The sequence below is a fragment of the Zootoca vivipara genome, chromosome 1 (genome assembly GCF_965207765.1).
Source record: "Zootoca vivipara chromosome 1, rZooViv2.hap1.1, whole genome shotgun sequence".
Taxonomy (NCBI): domain Eukaryota; kingdom Metazoa; phylum Chordata; class Lepidosauria; order Squamata; family Lacertidae; genus Zootoca; species Zootoca vivipara.
The window spans coordinates 105,553,104-105,577,230 of NC_142582.1; the positions used below are offsets into that span (position 1 = coordinate 105,553,104).

At 42.6% G+C, this 24,127-nt stretch overlaps 1 protein-coding gene across 6 annotated transcripts in view; it reads left to right on the forward strand.

The window, feature by feature from the left end:
* The first annotated feature begins 8,774 nt into the window (after positions 1-8,774).
* Positions 8,775-24,127, forward strand: part of GPATCH2L (G-patch domain containing 2 like) — a 35,487-nt gene continuing 20,134 nt past the window's right edge. For 4 of the 6 annotated variants that reach the window (XR_004692120.3, XR_004692121.3, XM_035108118.3 and 1 more), the window contains exons 1-6: positions 8,775-8,891; positions 10,121-10,788; positions 15,888-15,952; positions 17,698-17,874; positions 18,549-18,628; positions 23,385-23,452. Coding sequence is in view for 4 of the 6 variants with exons in the window: in XM_035108118.3 (XP_034964009.1) it covers positions 10,130-10,788; positions 15,888-15,952; positions 17,698-17,874; positions 18,549-18,628; positions 23,385-23,452 (1,049 nt within the window). In the remaining 2 variants the exon portion in view is untranslated. The remainder of the gene's footprint in view (positions 8,892-10,120; positions 10,789-15,887; positions 15,953-17,697; positions 17,875-18,548; positions 18,629-23,384; positions 23,453-24,127) is intronic. The other 2 variants (XM_035108120.3, XM_088654879.1) reach the window with 1 other exon arrangement.

A 24,127-nucleotide genomic window follows, 5' to 3' on the forward strand; every position in this document is an offset into this window, starting at 1 on the left:
AATTGTTGGGGTAAGTTGATATTCTGAAATATGGGAAGCAAAGTCACACAAACTTGCTCTCTCTTCAGAACCATTTATCTCCAGTGGAGATACACAGAGATACATTCTTGTCATCATCACTTCCACTGATTTCTGACATGCATCTTCTACCACCTCTCCCAAGGGAAAGAGCCGTAGCTGAGTAGGTAAGTTACAGGCTGGTTAGTTTAATGTCTTTTCTGGAAAAGCTGGTGGAAAGCTTATATTCATGAGATAATTGCCAAGCATATGGAAGAACAAGGCTTTCCTAAGCAGAAAGAGCAGGGTTTCTGCAAAGAGAAGTCCTTCCTCACTAACCTTTTAGAGTTCTTTGAGAACGTCAACAAGGGTGATCCAGCAGACATTGTGTGCTTGGACTTTCAAAAAGTTTTTGATAGGGTCCCTCATCAGCAACTGGTTAAGGAACAGGAAGCAAAGAATAGGAATAAATAGATAGTACTCACAGTGGAGGGATGTAGAAAATTGGCTCTCCAAGGAGCAGAAATGGGACATGTGCTTTTAAACTTCTCCATAAATGATCTAGAGTTAGGAGTGAGCATTGGGATAGTAAAGTTTGCTGATGATCAAATTGTTCCAGGTGGTTAAAACAAAAAGGAATCAAGAGGCTCCAAAATATATCTCTCTCTGCTGGGTGAATGGGCAGTAAAACGGCAGATGCAATTCAATGCAAGCAAGTGATACACATGGGGCTGGGGGGAATTTCTAATTCCGTAAGTTAATGGGGTCTGAACTGGTGACTGACTAGGAATGAGTGGATAGCTTAGTGAAGATGTTAATCCAGTGTATGGCAGCTGTGAAAAAGGTGAATTCAGTGCTGAGGGATATTAGGAAAGAGATTGAAAATAAAGTTATTGTAGACCCAGAAGAGGTTCAGAAAAGGGCAACAAAAATAATCAATGAGTTGGCACAAATGCACCATGAAGAAAGGTTACAACATTTGGAGCTTTTTAATTTGGAAAAAAATGAGAGTAAGGGGGATAGGCTAGAGCTCTATAAGATTATGTATGGTTTGAAGAACGGGAATAGAGAGAAGCTTCTCTCTGTCATAACTCTAGAACCTGAGACCATCCAATGATGCTAAATGAAAGAAGAATAAGGACAAAAGAAAGTACTTTTTCACACAGCTTACAGTTAAACTGTGGAATTTGCTCCCACAAGGTGATGTGATGGCCACCAGCTTAGATGGCTTCAAAAGAGGATTAGACAAATTCATGGAGGACAAGGCTATCAGTGGCTACTAGCCACAATAACTATGCTCTACCTCCTGGGCAGGGGCTGCTCTCACATTCATGTTCCATTTCTGAGCTCCCCCTAGGAAAGCTCATCACTATGTTCTTCATCACTAGGAGAACAGGATGCCAGACTAGATGGACCTTTGGTCTGATCCAAAACTCTTCCCAAGTTCTCATGTAAAACATATGCTTTGAATGCAGAAGGTCTCCGCTTCAATCCCAGGCATCTCCAGGCAGTGTTACCTGAAACCCTGGAGAGCTTCTGCCAGTCTATGTAGACTAGGCATAGGCAACCTTGGCTCTCCAGATGTTTTGGAACTGATGATCCCTGACCACTGGCTCTGTTAGCTAGGGATCATGGGAGTTGTAGTTCCAAAACATCTGGAGAGCCAAGGTTGCCTATGCCTGATGTAGACAATACTAAGCTAGATTGTCTGACTTGTTATTAGGCAGCTTCCTATGTTCCGTTGCTGAATCCTTGGCCAGAAACTGCAAAGGGGTCACCTGGTACATGGGGCAGAGGAAGACAGTATCCAGCATGAGATGGAATGGCTGTTGCTGGAAGCCCCTCCCAAATTCCTCACTCTTTTGCTGCTCAGCCTGCTAGCTCCTCCAAGTTCTCTAATCACCTTCCTGCTGTAATGAGTCTCTCATCTCGCTGATGGAAATCAGGGTATTTGGTTATGAAAGGGACACTGTTAATAACACGATCTCCCTCCCTCTCCAGCCCCCTCCCAGCTTTCCACACAATTCTCTCAATTAACGATAGGCAGAAATTAATTTTTCCCCGGGACTGAAACAATTGCCTAGTGGAGGATTGTCAGCTCAGATCCAGATAGGAACCTTTCCCAGCAGAGCCCAGAGAAAAGAGGAGAGACCAAGGCGATAAGCGAGGCCCTATCAGCAACCACAGGACGCCGTAATACAAATGTTATCCTTAGAAATGTATTTAAAGAGGATATGTTTATAATTCGGAAGAGATTGTCAAACCGCTCTCTTTCCCCTCCCACGGCAGCTCCATCCTAACGCTTGCTCAGCTACTGCCTCCTCTTTGCTATCAAGCTCTCTATTGCCTGCACAGGGCTTGGCAGCGATCATGGCCAATGAACATGCCCCTTTCCTTTTTGACTTCCTGCCCACTGGATGGAGGAACATCACAGGGGCAGCACTTGAAATGGACAACGATAAACCTTACTGCCTCACTGCTTCCTGATCCCAAAAGGCAGGGGGAGGAGGTGGCAGGGTGTATTTGAGGAGGTCAGGGTAGGTTTCACACAGGGCTTCCAATGGAAGCAGTGTCATAAATGACAAGAGAGGTTTCTCTAGTGAATTGTGGCATAGCAAGCCAAGCATATACATGGAAGGATACAATCTGAAGCTGTTTGACAAGAAAAATCCTGGTTCTTTCCAAGTTTGGAACCATGACCAACTTGATCCCAAGAGCATTCTAAAATAAGATGCACTGTGCTTCAGGGAACAAGCACTCCAGAAGAGAGGTCTGCATCATCTGTGGTTCTCTTAGAAGGCTTTTTAGTGACTGAGGGATGAACTGTGAAGAACAACTACTTATCACCGTTTGTTCTGCAGGACTCCGTATCTATCAATCCTGGGAGTCAAACAGAATTGCCAGCTGAACTGAGGGCCATTCTTATGGGTTCTCCATAAGTGTCTCCTTCTCTTCAAGTGTTGCTTTCTCCACTAGGTGAGAACCTGGCATGGGCCATCAAATCCATAACTTAGCTAGGCAGTTAGCTGAAGTGTTTCTGACAATCCCGTATCCAAAGACTTCGGAAACTTCTTCTTCTTCAAGGCGGCGAGGAAGAAGCCAGAGGTGCAATTGTTGCTTTGTCCAGTCTTCAGTCCTTCCTTCTCTCTCTCTCTTTCAGCTCTGTCCTTCTCAATACCCAGGAAAGATTAACTCCTCTCCATGCGCGAGAGAAAGTTATTATCATTAATGAAGAATTAAAAGGGAGCGATTAATAAAAGGGCCTTATCTGGTAACGAGGAGGAGTCTGGACAATGGGAGGAAGATGGAGAAAATGAAAAACAATAAATATGAAGTGTAAAAGGAGGCGAGTGCTGCTCCCGCTCGTTAGATCACAGCTGCATCTCCTGAGGGGGGAAAGCTCCAAATTGCTAATTACTGCCTCTGAAAAGACCTCTCTCTGATATGTTTGCCGCTGAAAGGCTCCCATTAATGAAGCAGCAATGATGCCGTTTCCCTTTGACTTGCCTTCAATTCCCTCTCTGAGCTTCCTCCCAAGCCGGGAACAATGAGGCCCTAGGAGCTGGCAGCTCCCACAGGCCTCGCAGAGACTAGGCCGGGGGCAGCGGAGTGAGGGGAGCTGAGCCGGCTGTGAAATATGGAGGGGGGAGATAAGGCAAAGACAGAGGAAAGAGGCTCACTCCCAGGAGCCCAGGGAAAATTTGCAGTTATTATGAAGGAGATGAGACAGATTAAAAGCCCTTGTGTTCTGCACTGCCCTTTTATTTAGTGGCTTCATCTCAGAGATGAAAGAAGTTGGAAATGACTTTCTCTGCATTTTGCTGCAAGAAGCTTCATGGCACTTTTTTTTTACTTTATTCCTCCCTTTGTCTCTTGTTCCTTCTATCTTTCTCTTTAACCCCTGAAAGGTTAGCTGAGAAGCACCAGGGGTTGCAGAACATTCACTTAGCCAGAGCAAACCAGCTCATTTTCCCTACCTGAGCTGCTAATAAAAGGTTAGGCCTTCACAGGAAAGCTTAGCTGAGAGAAAGGCTAGCGATGGCCAAAAAGGCCTGTCCCAATATACTCATGTTGCTCAGGAGGGCTGAATGGTAAGAAAGATGCAAGCAGATGGCGCCTGTCTTAAAATACGTATATAAAACATACTGGTATATTTACTAGGGGAAAACCTATTGCAAATAGACACTGTTTTGTACATGTGTAATATAGTATTGGGAATTATTAGGATGCAAAGGACTGGGAATGTAGTGGAAGAATAAATGTAATAATTAGGTGTGCCATTTTCAAAGTGGTTGGGTAAATGTATATGAAATACATCAGAAGCAGGGAATCAGTTAGGGAAGCAATAAGGCTAACTGACAAAAGTGTAGAAGGGTTATTAAGGGAACATAGGAAAATCAGAAGCTAAATGAAGTCTAGCTTTAGGAGGAAGTGCAAAGGGATGGCCACATTTGAGGTTCCTTCTTTTCTTTCTGGCAGTGTCCCTAAAGAACCTACTGCTGTAGTGATGATAAAGGATGCACTTCTGGAGTTTTTTTTAAACAAAAGCCAATTCAAAAAGTGAGAAGTCGCCAGATGTCGACACATTTTCCAAAACAGTAATTATTATTCTCTAGGGAAGGGAATCCAAGTCAATATAACAGAATTTACCTGTCCTAAAGGTCAGTAGTCACCCAGGGAACCATAACAAAATCATCCAAGTCAAATTAAATGGCCAGCTTGCTTTACAGCTTGAAATACAAAATGTTTGCTTGAATACTTAATTCTAATAATGGGTTTGATTTGGTGGTACTAGGCCTAGAAACCTGCTTCTGAAATAAGTCTTTGGTACTGGAACCTGAAGCCATTTTTAGAAGTGAAGAACTCTTAGCTTTTCTCATAACACAGTCCAGGACAGAGCCTTTACCTGTTTTAAAAGATGGTAGCCAGAAGAAGTATAAATTGGGAAATACTTCAGTATATTTTAATGCCGCTATCTGGGATAGATTTCTGTGTCACCAAGGAAACCTGTGTAACCTATGTCTCATATGCATTATCTATAATTATAGATAATTTTATCTGAAGAAGTGTGCATGCACACGAAAGCTCATACCAATGGCAAACTTAGTTGGTCTCTAAGGTGCTACTAGAAGGAATTTTTTATTTTGTTTCGACAACGGCAGACCAACACGGCTACCTACCTGTAATTTTATCTGCATATGCAAGCAGGCTGGACAAGTGAAGCTCTGAACATGTTAGAGCAGGGGTTGTCATCCTGGTCCCTACCACCCACTAGTGGGCGTTTCAGGATTCTAGGATGGGTACGGTAGGTGGTAGGGAGCTCTACGGCATAATCTGAATTCTCCTTCCATCGAGCACTGGTGTGTGCTAATGAAATTTTTACCATCAGAAAAGATGCATTAGTGGGTGGTAGGTATAAAAAGTTTGACTACCCCTGTGTTAAGAGTTTCTGTTCTTCAAAAATGAGTCCTCTCAGCCAGATTTCCTCTCTTCGACACATTATCTGAATCTGTGGATATAACTTCTTCACTTACCCATGATGTAAGGTGTGTAATCTTAATATGACAGACTGGGGGAGAGCATATGGGGCCACATTGACCATTGAAGTTATGATTTCTATGCACAGGTCAAGATCAGAAGGAAAAGAGAGTCCAAACAAAGGATCTGCCAAAGCACAAATCTTAAGTGAATCAATATAAGAATGTCAGAACTTCAATATGGAGAAATGCTACTTTCAGTTATATAAAGGCTAGAGGTCAGAGAGCTACTCACTGGTATTTTCATAAATAAGAACTTCATAAACTGTGGCAAGACACTGTATACACTAGTACGGTAAATCAGGCAGGTGAATTGAAGGTTAGAGGCATAGATGTAGGTCACTGACATGATTTCTACACACAATATGGTTCCTCAATGAGTTGTTGCTAAATGGATCCATGTGGAAATATGCAGCGTGGGGGTGAAATTCAGTAGATTGGTTTTGGCTATAGCAACATAAGCAGTGGCCTGGAGCACTGCAGATATGCCCTGCAAATGAGGGCAGAACCAATGGCCACATAAGGTGTAGTTCCTATGGTCCAGAAGGGTCAATAAGGTACCATAGCTGTGTTTGTGGTGGCAAGCAATAGAGGTACCATAGCTGTGTTTGTGGTGGCAAGCACAGGTTACTGCCATTAGTACAAGAATGTTACTAGCTACCCTTGTGCAAATGCAATGGTTCAGGTCCCAGAATCACAGTCCTGATATTATTACTCCGGGACCAAAGAGCAGTTAGGATTGGGGCACCGAGTAGTTAGTTTGTTCCTCACAAACTAATAATAATAATAATAATAATAATAATAATAATAATAATGTATTATTTGTACCCTGCCCATCCAGCTGGGTTTCCCCAGCCACTCTGGTTGGCTCCCAACAGATTAAAAACAGAATAAAACATCAAACATTAAAAACTTCCCTAAACGTGCCTTCAGGTGTCTTCTAAAAGTCAGATAGCTCTCTGGAAGGTGTGCTGCCTTCATTGAATTGTCAGGAAGCAAATGCCATATTTAGCCATTCTTATTACAATGTGGTCGGAGGATTTCTATGGTTCTATGGAGGGATCGGGCATGAGATTAGTCACTTATATGGAAATCACTCCATGAGAAATAGCTTTGACATGCACCCTGGATAATAGGGTCATTCTTACCTTCTAAGACAATTCCATAATAAAAAGTCTATAGTTTTTATGTGGTCATAAAAGATATATATATATTTGTCTAAAGTCGTTGTCCATATCCATTTTGTATCCTTGATATTTGCAGATGTTAATGGTTCATGTGTTTTAACGTTATATTCCTGTAGTATGGGGATTAATAGCAGGACAACAAAATAGGATTTTGTGAGCCCTTATGGTCACCACCACTGTATGGCTTGAGTATCTCATTGCCCTTGCTACATTTGAACATACTGTATTTTATACAAATTCCAATTTCGTGTGGATACCTATCTGGACATTTTGGAAGGCTCATATCATTTTTATATAAATTAATTGTTAATGGTTACTGTATTGCTAATGGGAGCTGATTGGTTTTCCTCCCTCACATTTTCTGTCCTTGTTAAATTTGTTACAAAAATTCATTAAAAATAAATAAAAATGTATCCAGTTCACCAATTCCATGTGAATACCACCAAATAAAGTGATGAGCTGCCTCACAACTCAGGGCATTCAAATGCAGCCACCCCCCCCCCCCCGTCTAGTGCCTTTTTGATTTTTCAGACTACAACTCTAGTTCAAATGGGTAATGGTCAGGGATGATGGGAGCTGCAGTCCAAAATCCTTGAGCAGCCTGTTGCATTTCCATGCAGGCCAATAAGGAATGTCTTTCCCTTCCTCTTTGGCAAGCGGGCTGTCCCCAACCCATGCTAGTGCACTCACTTCCCTACATGGAATTCCTTACTGCCAATGGTTAGTAGGTGACTCATTAAACACAAGGCTGACTTCCCACCACCTTTTCGTAAAGTCATGCTGGCTAAGAGTGCAATTCTACAGTGGGGGAGGAAGTGTGGTATCCCCCACCTGTTCCCAGATGTGATTGTTTTCACTGCCCCTATGTTATTATACTCTTCTCTACATCAATTCAAATCTTCTCACAATTGTGTAGACTAAACTTACCATTCTAAACTTCAGGTTTGTGCTGAATGCGCGGATAAGTTCTTTATTAATGCCTTTTCTCTACTGAACCCAAGGTGATGTACATCACACCCCACCCCCGATTATTCTCAAAACAGCTCTGTGGTGTATGTTAGACTGAGAGTAACTTGCCCAAGGTCACTCAAGGAGCTCCATAACTGAATGGGGATCCGTTAAATATATAAAGCCCCAAATAAAGAACAGTACCAACTTATTCTACATAGGTGGAAAAGACAAGGGCCTGACTGAATGCAATAGTCTGCCCTGGACACAAAATCTAAAGTGAAAAACCCACAGTCCTCATGTTCTGACATCTGGAAGCAGATGTACGGAACAATTTTTAAAATATTTTTTTTTTTTTGCAGTCAAGCAGGTCTAGTCAGTGCCTGCATAGGAACATGCTCTGTACCCAGATCTGAGTACCCAGAAGGAGGAAAAACACAATATAAATGGAACGAAGAAAAAAGGGACCGCTTGGGCTGATGCTCACTTTGCATAGCCATAGGACATCTAAGCACAAAATACACGCATACCTTCTGAACTGCGAAAGAGGCACGCGCGTAAAATGCGACGTTTGCCTCTCTACTAACGTACGTAGTCTGAAGGAGCAAAAACGAGAAGCTCGTGGCATCTTAAAACTTATTATGCCACAAGCTTTCGTGGACGACAGTCCATTTCACCAGACGGGAAAATAAAGCCTCGGGGAGGACCAAAAGTGCTTTCCACATCGCCACCGCTGCCGATCTAGACTCGCGGGTGGCGTGTTTTGTCCTTGGGACCCAACACGCAGTTGCTGGGCGTGGAAAAGCCCTTCTCGAGAAGGACAGAGTCCCACCTCCCTCACAGGGGGATGTTGCTGGGATGGGGTACCGCTTTCCAGCTCCGCGCGGAAGCCACCCCAAGGATGTCTGGACATGACAGGCAAGTGGGGAAGAGGAGGAAACCCGATCAGCGCCGTCCCCTCCGGCTCACGCCTCAGCCGAGGCACTGCGGCGTCCGAGAGAGAGCGAGAGAGATGCAGCTGCTGCTGGTCACGGGCGTGACGTCACCGCTTCTGCAAGGGGAGGAAGTGACATTCAGTCCCCACCCCGTTCGCCCGCAGGTCTCCGCTCCGAGAACCGGAAGTGGCGTGTGGAACGGACTCGGCGCCGAGTTGGAGAGGCCTACGGAAGAGGCGGCTGTAGTGAGGGGTGGATGAGGCCTGAGAGGCCGTCGCGGGAGCCAGGTAAGCCGTCGGAAAGGGCCGGGGGCCGAGCTGCGGAAACGTGCAAGGGAGGAAGAAGGGTGGGAGGCCGGCCGGGCTGGTTAGAGTGAAGAGGCCCTTCGTGCTCCAGGGGAGGCGGGGTGCGGTGGTTGTTTACGGAGGCGGCCGCCGCGCAGGAAAGACTGTTGGGCTCCCGTCGAGTCCGCCCATCTAGTCGTCCCGTCGACGCAGGCAGAGACACGAGGACAATAGGCCCCTTTCCTATTGTTGCTCACCATTCGCTGGTATTCGGTGCCATCCTGCTGAAGAGGGAGGCAGTTTTTGAAGGAGAAGGTAAGCAGGGAAGTAGCCTGCATTGGCTGTCAGCGGCCATCCTCCTGGGTTTCAGGCAGGGGCCCTTGCTAGGGAGCGAACCTGGAGCTGTTTCCCTATTAGGGTTCAGGCAGCAGCTGGGATAAGAATGAGGGTTAGGAAAAAGGAATAGCCTCTCCTGTTTCCATTCTCTCACCAAACCCTAATGCAAAGTGGCAGGCCAGGTGAAATGGATGTAAGAGCAAGAAAGTGTCTGTTAGGCAAGTTAGGAACAGCATTGCAAACCGAAAATTATTTCTTGACTTGTCCTTTGTAACAAGTTTGCTAGCCTTCTCTTTTTTGATACTGTATGTGGTGTGCTTTATGGATGGTCACGTACGTGTAGTGATAGAAACAGTTCTAAAGACTACGGGTACCAGATGGAATCACAATCCCACCACACACTTCCTCCATGCAGCTTAGGGTGGTAAACATGGTTTCACTTCACTTATTCTTGCAGTGAACCCATAGGATATATTAGACTGATATGTGATAACTCTTGTTGTGTACAGTACTTCATCCAGGGGAATCGTACAGCTTGGTTATACAGTACAGCTGAAATGGTTTCATAAGGCTCCTTGGGCCTTAGTTCCTATTTGTCTTGGAGAGATTGAACAGAGCTTTTCTTTCCTGTGAGTTTTTTTGGGGTTAGTTTTCTTTCCCCATGTTTTCTTAAGTAGAAAAGTATTCTTGGTGTGTGTATGAGGCAAAGTACACTTTAGTACCTGTAGCTGGAAAGGTGAAGCATTTTTTAAAAGGCATGCCACAATTGTGGTATACTGTACAATCAAAAACAGTTTTTGGTAGACGTGCATTGGTTACTAGGCTAAAAGTACATGATGTGAATTTTATGGTCTGACATGATGGCTAGTTCTAATTGTTTACTTTTATTTTGGCAGACATTGCCCATGGATGAATTGGTGCATGATTTGGCCTCAGCCCTTGAGCAGACTTCTGAACAGAACAAGCTGGATGAGCTGTGGGAAGAAATGACTCTTAGCCCAAGGCAGCAGCGACGGCAGCTTCGCAAGAGGCGAGGACGCAAACGGCGTTCAGACCTAACACACCAAGCAGAGCATGCTTGTTGCTACAGTGGAGCATCTGAATCCAGCCTGGATGAAGTTGTTGAGGACTGCCGGGAAGTGCTGACTGCTAACTTCAGTGACTCAGATGACATGGCAGTAGCCAAACGCCATCCAACACTCAGTGCGACTCTGAGAAGTAAGCAGCACTCGTGGCACGAGTCGGACTCATTCACTGAGAATGCACCTTGCCGGCCGCTAAGGCGCCGTCGAAAAGTTAAGCGTGTGACTTCAGAGGTGGCTGCTAGCCTCCAGCAAAAACTCAGAGTATCTGAATGGAGTTATGAGAAGGGTTGCAGGTTCAAATCTGCTAAGAAGCAGCGCTTGTCACGTTGGAAGGAGAATGCTCCTTGGACATCATCAAGCCGAGGACTTTGTGAGTCAGCAGAGACCAGAGCCTTCCTCAACAAAGGGGGAAGAAGTGAGAGGATGGAATGTGAAGCAGATGAACAGAAACAAGGCTCTGATGAAAACATGTCAGAATGGTGAGATGTCTAGGCCTTTCTTTTGTATCATGTAGCTGCGTAGTGCAGATTGCTATAACATATTTTATTTCATTTAACAAATTGTGAGCTACTTGGAGCAAAATCCTCCAGAGAAAGGGCATACAAATTAATGGTACATGCTGATGATTGCAGTAGAGTTATGAATCATAGAAAGGGACTCCAAGGGTCATCTAGTCCAACCCCCTGCAGTGTAGGAATGTCAACTAAAGCAACCAAGACAAATGACCAATACACCTCTGCTTTAAAACCCACCCACAATCTCACAAGAAATAGAACCACTGAAGAAATGGAACCTTTAATGTTTTGATTTTTTTTTTTAGTAGCAGTTGTATTCTTTCCATGCAGGACATTAGCTGAGTTTCTTGCATTAATTTATATCACAATCCTGTGCTTATATACTCAGAAGTAACTTCCACTGTGTTCAATGGAACCTACTTTCTAGAAGGGTATTTAGGATTGTTCAAAGCTTTGTGCTGTCAAATGCCTTTGTTGCCATTTGTAAGGCTGACAAAGGCATATTTTGGAGGGACAATAGTAAAATTGTAGCCAACCAATGTTCACAGGAACAGTAAATTAGTACAGTGGTACCTCGGTTTATGAACACAATTGGTTCCGGAAGTCTGTTCATAAACTGAAGCAAACTTTCCCATTGAAAGTAATGGAAAATGAATTAATCCGTTCCAGATGGGTCCGTGGCGTTCATAAACCGAAAATTCATAAACCGAGGTGTTCATAAACCGAGGTTCCACTGTACTTCTATTAGTAGGGCTAACAAAATTGATTTAGGTATTTTAGACGTGAGGAAGGTAGTTGCTGAATATATCTTAACTTCCTTTTGTTAACGCTAATTAGATTTTTCTTTGTAGTGCTTGATTCTAACTAAAATACCATGCTGAATCACCACCTTAGTTGCTGCATTCCATGGCTTGTTAAATACTAGACTTATCAGACCACCCACTTGTTTCCCTCTTTGTTGTTCACTTATTTTCTCCTTTGATGGGCAGTTTGTTTGGTGATAGCCTGAAGTAGCTCTTGAGAGCCCAGTTGAGCTAATGTATTAGAAGTGGCCTGGGGGGGGGGGAATCCCTACTCCTAGAAGGCAAGTGACAGAGACAGAGTGTCAGCCTCCCCCACCTCCTTCAGCCTGGCCTGACCTTCTGCACCCCCTCTGTGCCTCTTGTTTTCTTATTTTTATAGAAAATCAATATCCTTCCTGACACAAACAATAGCTCAGGAGCAGGACTAAATGGGGGAGAGCTGAGATCTGTCCATCACCTCTCAATTTAACTCTTCCAGGCTATTTAATTATAGGCATGCTTTGCTCCAGGTGTTTGCAACAGTGCAATTGCTAAATGAGGGCCATTTTAACAAAAGATTGGATGATCAATAACTCTATAGCAGTAGCTTGTCGGATCAATAGCATTCATTATTTTGTGGTTAAAGTAAGTAGCCTCCATTGTAACTGGAGGTCATTAATCAGCGCTTACTGGACTGCAAGGCCTATACTAAAGGATAGTGTGCTTTGCCATCTGTGTGCAGGGTGAAGAAACTCTGGTTTCCTTGCATGAACCTTTCAGCTGGAGCTACAATAAGATGGTTGGCTATAATTCTGTAGACCTGTAACAACCATCTAGTGATTTATTAATTTAGTTTTGTTCCACCACTGTACCTTGGGAATTTGGAGTAGGTGATGGTGCTTCTAAAACAGAGTGTTATATATAAATTGTAAAATAAATACAATACGGACTCCTTACAACATGCCCAAACAAGAAGGTCTTGGCTGGAAGATTCCCCAACACTGTCAAGTGTTAGAAATCCAGATATATAAGTTAATTACCAAATGGCACCTTAAACCTAGGTTGTGGTCCCTGCCACAGAATGTCTAGGTACCATTTTTTGTGGGGTTTATTTGTAATTTACTATTGTTGTTGTTCATTTCTATGCCGCTTTATATTTGAAAGAAAAAAATCTCAGAGCGCTTTACAACATATTAAAACATTGAATAAAACAATGCAGAATAAAACAAATCCAAGCTTCAAGGAAAATATTTCAGGTGCTTCTTTTAAGTGACATTTTGCTTTCCCTATATTTATTTACTTACTTAAATTTTATATAGCTGCTCCATAGTAGAAGTACTCTAGGAAGCCTCTTTAACAAAAGGCTGGTATTGAGCTGATGTCAGGCATTATGTTCCCCATTCCAGTGTGTAATATGTTTGCATTTCCTGGAGAAGTTACAATTGATGATGCAAATTTGGAGTGGCATTTCTTATAGCTCAGACTATAGTGGTTAAGAGTGTCAGAATATGACCTTTGGAGATCAGGGTTCAAATCCCCACTCAGTCATGAAGCTCACTGGGTGACTTTGAGCCAGTTATAGCCTCTTAACCTTCCTCGCAGATCATTGTAAGGATTCCGAGGATGGGGTGAACCATGTACTCCTTGGAGAAAAAAGGTGGAATATAAATGCAATTTACACTCATTTGCTGGTTAAAATTCAAGTTTCATCAGTTAGAGTGACAAAATGACTGTAAGGCTGAGAAATTCTGTAATGTTGCCACTGCTCATAAAACATGTCTCATATCATCATTCACTTTGCCTTGCAAACACCCAATCAGTTGTTCTCATTTTCTTTGTACTCTTAATTATTCTGTAACAGATTGCTGGCATGTCTGAAGGAGAATATAATTTCATTCCCTACAATTATTTTTCTTTGATTACATCTTCTTATTTGCTCATTGTGTCATGATTGAACAGTGCCAAATAACTGCAGAACCAACATTCTTCATTCCATGACTATTGAAGGAAGTATGTAGAACTGCCTTTGAACACTTCTTGAAAGCTAGTAACTGAGAGCAGCAAACTAAATGGAGTGTATTTCACCAGTCGTGAAGCAACTTCACTGGTTTCTGGACAAAATAGAAAATGCTGATGATTACCTTTAAACCCTTAAATGGCTTGAGATCTAGCAACCTGATCTAGCTACTTTCTGCTGCATGAGACTGCTCAAAGGCTATTATTTTTATTGGATGTCATCCTCTGAGTCTCTCCCCACAACACTCATGCATACTTTGAGGCTAGATGGGCAGCAGCCAGAGAAAGGGCTTTCCTAGTGTCAAGTCTGACATCTTTTCTGGCCCCATCTGAAGACCCTTTTATATTTGCCCAGGCCTACAATAACTGGTTTTATTGCAGGGTTAGCCAACATGATGTTTTGAACTACAAGTCCCATGAAACCTGACAATTGCCCATGTTGGCTGGGGGCCTGCGGCTGATGGGAACTGTAGTCCGAACCATCTGAAGGGCACCATGTCAACTACCCCTATTTTCTTGATTCTTCTGGTTTTTATTTGCTGTTATGCTCTGCTGTTTCTTGTACCGTGTTTCTCCAAAAATAAGACACCATCTTATATTTATTTTTCCTCAAAAACAAAACAAAACACTATGGCTTATTTTCAGGGGATGTCTTATTCAACTTTTTTCTTTAACACAAAGGAAATTCAAATGCAATGGCAAGTATTTTTTTGGGGGGGGGAGTAATTTAGTCCTAATCCCAATAGTTTAACCTACAAGGATGGGGTCTCCCTGGAGCCTGGTGAACAGCCTAGCAAGTCCTCTGTCCAAAGTGTTGTGTCAAAGTGGTGAAAGAATATAAAATACAGAAATTAAAAACCGTTTAGTCATGGGAGGGGGGGGGAGATACCCACTTCACTACCGGTACTGACAATAGGTGAAGAAACCAGCTGCTGCTGTTGGATCCCGCTGGCTCGGGGCTCCGCATGGCGTGGCACCACTGGCGCCGGCACTGCTGGGTCCTGCTGGCTCGGCATGGTGCTGCTGGGCACTTTGTCGGCATTGCAGCAGCAGCCGGTTCCGGGCGCTGACCCGGCAGGCCTCCTCCTCTTCCTCTTGCCACGGCCGGCGTTGCTGCTGCGCCTATCACTATGTCTTATTTTCAGGGTATGGCTTATATTCCTTGAACGCTTAAAAATCCTGCTACGGCTTATTTTATGGCTACGTCTTATTTTCGGAGAAACAGGGTAGTTTAAATCATGAAATGTAACACGTTCCAAGTGAATTTTGTGCTTGTCTTTTCCTGTGCACCACAATAATTGAATTGTTCTAATCCCAGTATTAAATCAGTATTCTCAGAAGCCAGTCATTTTACAGATATCTATATTACTTATTTTCAAGTTGAATTTTGGTGTTCAGGAGAGTACCATCTCTTAACAGAAATCAGTGACCAAATTGAAAGCCTGGTGTAATTGGCAGCTGCTTATGTGCTTCATATAATTCTTTATTATAATACATGATGCCATTTGAAAGAGAGGGTAAAATATTGTATGTTATGTCACTGGAACAGGCCAATAGTCCAGCATCCTGTTACAGTGACCAAACAGATGCCTGTGGGAGGCATACAAGTAGGACCTGAATGCAGCAGGACCCTGCCTACCTGTGATTCCCAGAAAACTGGTATTCAGAAACATACTACTTCTGACAGTAGAGGTGTTAATACACAGTATTACCATTACTATATTCTTCATTATGACTGTAGGAGAAAAAGAAATATAAAGTATAAAGTAGCTAGATATCATTGGCACACATTAACAATTTTTATCTTGTATATTTGTATTGTGAACCACCCTTCCTGTACAGATGAAGAGCAGGATACAAAATTAATTTATAATAATAATAATAACATTTACTCTCCCATAATTGGGTAACTGAAACACCTGTTTGCTTACCCTCACCTGGTTTCTTTCCTAGTAAAAGAGCATCTGCAGGAATATTAATCAATGTCTCTAAACTAATTTGCTTTTTAGGATTGCTATATATCAAAACCTTTTATAAGATTCATATGTGATACTCATCTAAATTGATTGGCCACCACTGTGCTGCTCATTTAAGTGTCTCCTGACATCCCATGTGTGGGTCAACCAGGCTGTAAAGATGAATAAAGCAATACCATTATTGTGAGCTGTCTAGAAAGTGCTTTGAGACCCTCCTGCAGTGAAGAGTTTTTGCAAAGTGGATTATATCAATTGCATTTGTGCTTAATTTTCTCTGTTCTCTTTTCAGTGAAACCAGCAGTGTGTGCAGCAGTAGTGACACTGGCCTTTTTACCAATGATGAAGGTCGCCAAGGTAACTATATTCTTATGTTTCTCTTCTTTAATTTTATGCTTAAAGTATTTATACATTTATTTATTTATTAAATTTGCATACTGCCCTTCATCTGAAGATAACAGGGCTGTTCACAACTTAAAAATACAAAATGAGAACACAAAGTGCATAATAAAACAAACCAATAACACACCCAACACATTTAAAAGGCCATAGAATGTTAATCTATGGCCCTTTAAATGAGGAGGCGCTTGAAGAAGGTCCTTGGATGACAATCGCAGACTAAAGCTTATTCCATAATAGATGTGTTAGTCTTTAAGCTGCCACAAGAATTTCTGTTAATTTACATCAGGCATCCCCAAACTGCGGCCCTCCACATGTTTTGGCCTACAACTCCCATGATCCCTAGTTAACAGGACCAGTGGTCGGGGAAGATGGGAATTGTAGTCCAAAACATCTGGAGGGCCGAAGTTTGGGGATGCCTGATTTAGATAATGACTCTTGTTCAGTATCAAAACACTCCTCTTTTGCTACTCCATGTAAACTTTCTAAATCATAATAAAACTGGAGAGCTCGCAAGCTGTCAGAGAATATTTAGCAGCATCCATGTTGAGAATTAGACGCGGGTGACGCTGTGGGTTAATCCACAGAGCCTAGGGCTTGCCGATCAGATGGTCGGCGGTTCAAATCCCTGCAATGAGGTGAGCTCCCGTTGCTTGGTCCCTGCTCCTGTCAACCTAGCAGTTTGAAAGCACATCAAAGTGCAAGTAGATAAATAGGTACCTCTCCGGCAGGAAGGTAAACAGCGTTTCTGTGCGCTGCTCTGGTTTCACCAGAAGCGGCTTAGTCATGCTAGCCACATGACCAGGAAGCTGTACGCTGGCTCCCTCGGCCAGTAAAGCAAGATGAGCACCGCAACCCCAGAGTCATCTGCGACTGGACCTAATGGCCAGGGGTTTCTTTACCTTTATGTTGAGAGATATTAGAAAAAAATGGCCAACTGCTCTCAGCACTGTGCTTTTTTGACGTGTAAGGATGAAGTAGAAAAGACCACTACTCAGAGTTAATGTCCTAATTAGATAAGTGTTAGACAATAGAAGTACCAGAGAATATTGGGTTCCATGTATTCTTAATTGGTCTTGTAGAGAGAAAATGGTATGCCTTTTCTAAATGCTTATGTTTTGTGTTTGGTTTTGTTCAGTAAACTTGTAATTGTTCTTCTGTTGTAACAAATCTAAATATGCCTTCCTTCAAAGCAGTAGTTTTCTCATGGGGCAGTTGCATTGTCTCAGCATTGAAATACTGTGTGTATTTGAGAAAATGTGACCCCCTCCTTTTGTGAGTCCTGTTTGGATTCCCCACCCCCCACAGTTTTTTGAAGGCTGAGGGGGTCTTCCTCTAGCTTTCAAATTCAGGTTGATTTTTTTTGGTCTACGTATATATAGTTGTATCATAAAGCTGTGCAGTTGCTAACAAAATATTTCATATCATAGACAATGAGTTAACAATTAAACGTGTTCTTGGGCTCAAACATAAAGGACAAATTCACCTTGGAACACAAACAATAATGATGATACATTTTGTAATACATGAAGTATAAAGTAACTTCTGCGTTCTAGGTACACAAGCGAACATGATGGTTCTAGCGAGGAATATTCATACAAGTGAACACTGCTTATTTCATTGTTATAGCTTGGAGAGGACCAACACTGTTCAAATGATGTTGATTTTTGGAGTGTTGGATCAGCTTTTCCCTTCTCTTTTAGGTGATGATGAACAGAGCGATTGGTTCTATGAGGGAGAATGTGTCTCAGGATTCACGGTCCCCAACCTCCTGCCCAAGTGGGGATCTGACCGCCAGTCTGACATGGAACGAATGGATTCCAGCATTGAAAAAATCTCAGATACAACATTCCTTCTGCCCTCTCGGCCTGCTACGAGAGGTGAGATCCTTCAGTAAATGTTGTGGAGATAGTTGACACAGTTGAAATGCTTGCGGGTAACCTCCGGTTTTGTGTGAGCAGACTCCTCTTTCCTCTTCCTGCTTGTAGCTTTTAAAATCTGCTGGGGATGATATGGAGCTAGAAGGGGAGGAGTGAGGTTGTGCAAGTGGAGGTTCATTGTGCAGTCAGACAGACACTGTATGTCAGTCAGGTTCCTTAATAAATGTGTGAAATTTGTCACTCAACATGTAGCTGAGAAGCAAATACTAATTTATTGTGGATAAATGCAGGCTAACTTAGATAAAGGTGTTCTGACTATGTATGATTTTGCCTAGTATCCTAAGTAGCTTGGTCAATACCTTCATCTTTCAGTGCTCTCAGTGTGAGAATACTACTCACTCAGCATGCATTACAACAGTGTCAGAAGAGGGTGCTTTAGCCCATGCTGCCTTCTTGCCATATGCCTATGGTCTATCTTCATATATGTTATGTAAATAGAGAGAAATATAGAGAGCATAACAACATGCCCAAGCTCCACAAAATATTGTAGGTAGATTTGGAAATTGGAATGCAGTCTAGTTTCTTGTTTCTGTGTTACAACTAACTGTTTATTGTGGTCTTTGTTTTGATAGGGTTCTGTCTTCAGCATTCTCTTCTTTTCTCTCCCCACCCAGGGTTTCATGCCCGCTTGAACCGTCTTCCCAGTGTTCCTACCCGCTGCCTCAGGAAGGGCCGTAGGAGGCTGGTGAGCAAGGTATTGCTTTTTTGAGAATAGTAATTTGTTGGTGACTGCTTCATCACTTGCAGGAGATCTACCTGCAGGTGAAAGTGGACCACGCAACAATTTGCCCAGCCACATTCTCATTCTTTGACCTGTTTTCAATTCAGTTCGGGGTTGTATGTTCCTACTTGTGATTTTTTTTGCCCCACGTTTTACTTGGGGAAAGACTTCAGAACCCTGCGGTATATCAAATCCAAACTCTTCTTCTTGTTCATTCTTGCTATAATCAATAGTCCACTCTTTGTGTTGTTTCCACCTTCAACTCTGCCCACCTGTAGCAGAGAATCACAAAAACAGAAAACTGGGGAATCTGAAAACCAGATAATAAAATAATCATTAGGAGCTGGAACCCTTCCAATACATAATGTTTAATACTTATTATTTAATGAGGGTGAAAGAGGAGAGCGCAAAATATGGTCTGAAGCTCAACATCAAAAAAACCAAGATCATGGCCACTGGTCCCATCACCTCCTGGCAAGTAGAAGGGGAAGAAACGGAGGCAGTGAGAGATTTTACTTTCTTGGGCTCCTTGATCACTGCAGATGGTGACAGCAGTCACGAAATTAAAAGACGCCTGCTTCTTGGGAGAAAAGCAATGACAAACCTAGACAGCATCTTAAAAAGCAGAGACATCACCTTGCCGACAAAGGTCCGTATAGTTAAAGCTATGGTTTTCCCAGTAGTGATGTATGGAAGTGAGAGTTGGACCATAAAGAAGGCTGATCGCCGAAGAATTGATGCTTTTGAATTATGGTGCTGGAGGAGACTCTTGAGAGTCCCATGGACTGCAAGAAGATCAAACCTATCCATTCTTAAGGAAATCAGCCCTGAGTGCTCCCTGGAAGGACAGATCGTGAAGCTGAGGCTCCAATACTTTGGCCACCTCATGAGAAGAGAAGAATCCTTGGAAAAGACCCTGATGTTGGGAAAGATTGAGGGCACTAGGAGAAGGGGACGACAGAGGACAAGATGGTTGGACAGTGTTCTCGAAGCTACGAACATGAGTTTGACCAAACTGCGGGAGGCAGTGCAAGACAGGAGTGCCTGGCGTGCTCTGGTCCATGGGGTCACGAAGAGTCGGACACGACTAAACGACTAAACAACAACAAATTAAAGACAGAAAATAAAGCTTTGATTGTTTATGATGGTTCCAACCAAAGCAGGAACATGTATATAATTTGACTGCAATTTTTATATGACTGCTTAGCTAGAGAGAGTAGAATAAATAAAAAATGCAAGCACTCCGAGAAAACCAGAGGTGCACTGCTCGAAGCTGTAGAGACAAGTTGAAACATGATCCTGCAGGGGGTAGGCAGGGAAAGAAGGAAAGGAGGTAGGAGCAGACCACTCCCAACACCTCTCCTAGGAAAGAGCATGAAATCCTTTTCAGGAGCTATTTTACAAGTGGTTCAGAAGAGGAACAAATTTATCTTTGGGTTTTTCATGAGTTGACATTTGGTCTGATTCAGCAGTAAACAGCAGGTTTTCCTGGGGAAAGTGGTGGGACAGAATACTTTCTCGGACCCTTGATGATCAATCGATACAAAATACTTGACCAAATCACAGGACAAACAAAAGTTTGAATGGGCCTTAAATTTGCTTCATGTGTTGGCGTATGTCAAAACTTGCCAATAGTCGTGGTAAAGCTAATTTTAAGAAGTTAATAAGCTTCAGGAAACTGGACATTAGGACAGTGCTGATGAAAGGAGGGTGGCTGACTATAAAAGTGCAGTATGGAAGAGCCAGTTGTAAGGTGCAAGGAAGAAACCCTGAAATGAGGAAAGCAGTATTATTAGCTGGGGTGGAAGATTTTGTAATACTTTGTAATACATAGTCACTGGTATATGGTGTAGAACGTGTTGTATTTAAATGCTGAAAGGTAATGGCTGTTGACTGCAGGGCTTCTGGTTTTGAGTTATGCATCATAAGCACTTCTTGTCATACTTGGCATTTGGTTGTATGGTAAAGCTGGAGTTCTGCAACCTCTGCTTTCTAAGCTTTATGGGGCTGGTTGAATATAGTTTGCAAGGTTTGTTGGGGGAAGCTAGACCCTTTATATAGTTTACTCACCTGGAGCTCTCGCTGAAGGAAAATTAATCCTTGTCTGAGTGGAAGTCGGAAGCTCTGTGGCTTGGATCCAGGCATCTCCCTCTGTAAGCATAATTCCTTGTGTTTGTTGACAGGACTCTGATGTAGATGCTTCTGGAGGCAGAATGAGGCAGGGTGTGTCAATTTTAGCCAATTTCCTCTTGCACCACTTCCAACACTAGAGTGTAGGGTCTCCCAAACCTGCATAGCAGATAATTGGAGAGATGCACAAAGGGAAGGGAGAATGGGCAAAAGTTGCTTCCCGCCTTCTGCCTGTGGAATTAGTGAAATTCCACTCAATGTAACTCCAGATCTAGTCCTGTGCATTGGGGGTTTGTGTTCATAAAGCCTATATGTAAACTGGTTCATCTGTATAGGAGAGTGGTGTCCCTTCCTTTTTTGTTTTCTGTCTTTGACAGATTTTTCACACCCCAGCTCTATTAATCTTGCTTACCAGTAGTTAAATACTGTTGAATTGCAGATTTAGTTATGGTGAATACAGTGCCTTTGACTAGGCCACTGGTAAGAGCCTAGGGCCCAAAGCTTTTAGGAGGCACTTCTAATGAACCAAAATAAGAATAATATTTACTTGTTTAATTTATCTTCATCACCTTAAAGGGATCTATGTCATTTGCAGTGGAGGTCACTGCTCTCCTTCCCCCATTCTCTTCTAAATTGTAATAATAAATAATGAGTTTCATTCAAAGCTCCCCGCCAGCGAGATGCTAATTACCCAAAGTACGGCTTGTAATTTACACAGTAATAAACCGTAAATTTAAACATTACGGCACTTTAAGTTAATAATTTCTCTACTGTAACAAATAGCCTATCTTTCACCCCTGCTGCTGCTTCCCCACAAACCTTGCATGTGATAGTGTTCAGAGTTCCTGGCCATAAGCTACCCATTGATGATCAGATCCTGATCCCAATCTTCTGGCAATTTGTTCTGTGTGGCAAGCAACCTCGTCCACAGAACTGTGAGTTTATGCAATTACAGGACACTGAGCTGAGTTTCTGTAAGCTATTTTATCTACTAAGAATATACCATTACCCCCTCTGCCTTGGGTATCTTTGCTTTTATTCATGTGAAATAATAAGTCTGGGGGTACCAGAAATGACTGCAAGCTGCCTCATGTGATTAATCACTTGTGAGGGATGGGTAATGTTTCAGATCGGAGGGCTGATCTTGGATGAGTGACCACATTTCTTATATTCTAATCCAGTCCTAGGTTTTTGTTATTTTACATGCACAAACAAGAGCAGACTAATCAGTTTTTATATGGGACTTGTTCATTTACTCAAGATTGTTAAGTAGTTCTGGTTAACACAGGTAGAACATGATGTGACGTATATACACTTCAACCCCCCCCCCCCACAGCGCCACTGAACCACTTCAGCATCTGTTGACCCTAATGAACTGGAGCAGAAAATAAGTGAATTAAGACTCTTGTGGCTTTAGGTCAGAGCTTTTAAATAACCAAGAGCAAAGCGGGTGGTCCTAATCGTTCCTTTCCTACTTTCCTTCCTTTCCTGCCCTAAACAGAGCAGAAAAAATGCAAGCCAGTGAAAGAAACACAGAAGGAACTTGAAGCAAGAGGAAATAAAATTTTCCTCACTATTTGCACAATAACTTTAATAGGGATGGTGAATGTATGAAACTTTAACATGTTCATGTGAATGTTTGAGATTTTATCTAGGAGTAAAATTTCCTGTTCTTAAATCACTCCCAGCAATATTCAGACTGAATCCATCTTGTGCTTGAGACATTGACCGTACTGGGACTTCTAGCTATAAGCTTATTGGACAGTTCAGTAATATTTTGGCCTTCTGGATAACTATGTCATAGGAAACAGAGAGACAGTGTTAGTTCTATGCAGTGTAGGAAACATGAATTTCCATTACATTTTTTCTTATCAGCATGAAGGTTAATAATAATAATAATAATAATAATAATAATAATAATAATAATATATTATTATTATTATTATTATTATTTATACACCACCCATCTAGCTGCGTTTCTGCACTCTGGGCGGCTTCCAACAAAATATTAAAAATACATTAAAACATCAGTTATTAAAAACTTCCCTAAACAGGGCTGCCTTCAGATGTTAACTTCCTGCAGGGCTGCTGGAGCCACACTTCTTGATTGCTCAGAGGGTAATGCATTTATTCTGACCCCATGTGAACAAGAATGCACTTATGAGTGTGTCATGTGTGTCTGTGCTGCCTGATTTTTGGAGGGAGAGTGCCTGAGGCTCATATTGCATGTGATAGCCATAGACCTGTTTGCTTAAGCCTGAGTCTGCCCCCAATCACACATAGAAATGGGGCACATTGGTGGGCACATTGGTGAGAGGAGCTGAACCTGCCTTTCTGCTGCAGCTTACCTTCCTGAAGTCCCTCTCAGCCAAATTTTCTTCAGTATCCAGCCCTGACAGTCCAGGTAACACACTATAGAGGATTAGCTGGGGGACGGTTCAGCTCCCAATACCTGTGTGCCCCTCTTCTATTAAAATCTGCCTTTCACTGCATCCTTTTTAAAACCCAATTGAGGCAGGCCCAGATTTAAATAAATAGGCCGTCCATTGTCATCTGCCATTGTAGCCTCAGCCCTCCCCTCTGTCACTTTGTGTTTCAGGAGACCATCATGAGTGCTATGGGCACTGAGAGGATTAGCCACATCATTGGTGATTCCTGCCAAAAAGAGTAAGCAACTGAATGCTGCTGACAGGTCTATAAGTCTGGGGAGGGGAGGGGGAGGCTCATAATACAGAATTTGTCCCTTTTCAACTTGCAGAGAGGATCCTCCCATTTTATTGGAAAGCCATCTCTTTAAGAAGGGATGATGTGCTTGCCTTTCTGTATTCCTGTTGCATTTCCTATCCTCTTCCCACTGTCCTAAAAAAAAGAAAAAAAGGCCAGTGCAGTGCTCCTGTGAATGTAATCATCTTCCTCATTCTTGCACTATGTGAATTGGCAAAATGCACAAGAACCCAGCATAGACTAATAAAATAAACTTCAGTATTAGAAGTACCTGAGCTGCTGGGCTATGGTAGGGAGGTTACCCAAGGTAGTCACCAGCTTCTGTTACTAATGAATTATCTGCATTTCTGAATTAGTATATACCCTCTTGGACATCACTGATGTGGGTGGGTGGATGAGCATGCCTGAAATTTCCCTTTTGTTTATGGAGGTGGTGGTTTCCTTACTCTTGTTAGCTGTTAAGTGTGGCATCCATTGGATTGAGTTTCTCTCATCCGTTGATACCTAGATTAATTCCCCTTGTCTTAAACCTGTCTTTAATGCACCTGCCTTACATGGATGTTTAATCCTCTTCTTTTCTTCTCTGTGCATCTATTTCCCCCCCTTTTCCAATTCTTT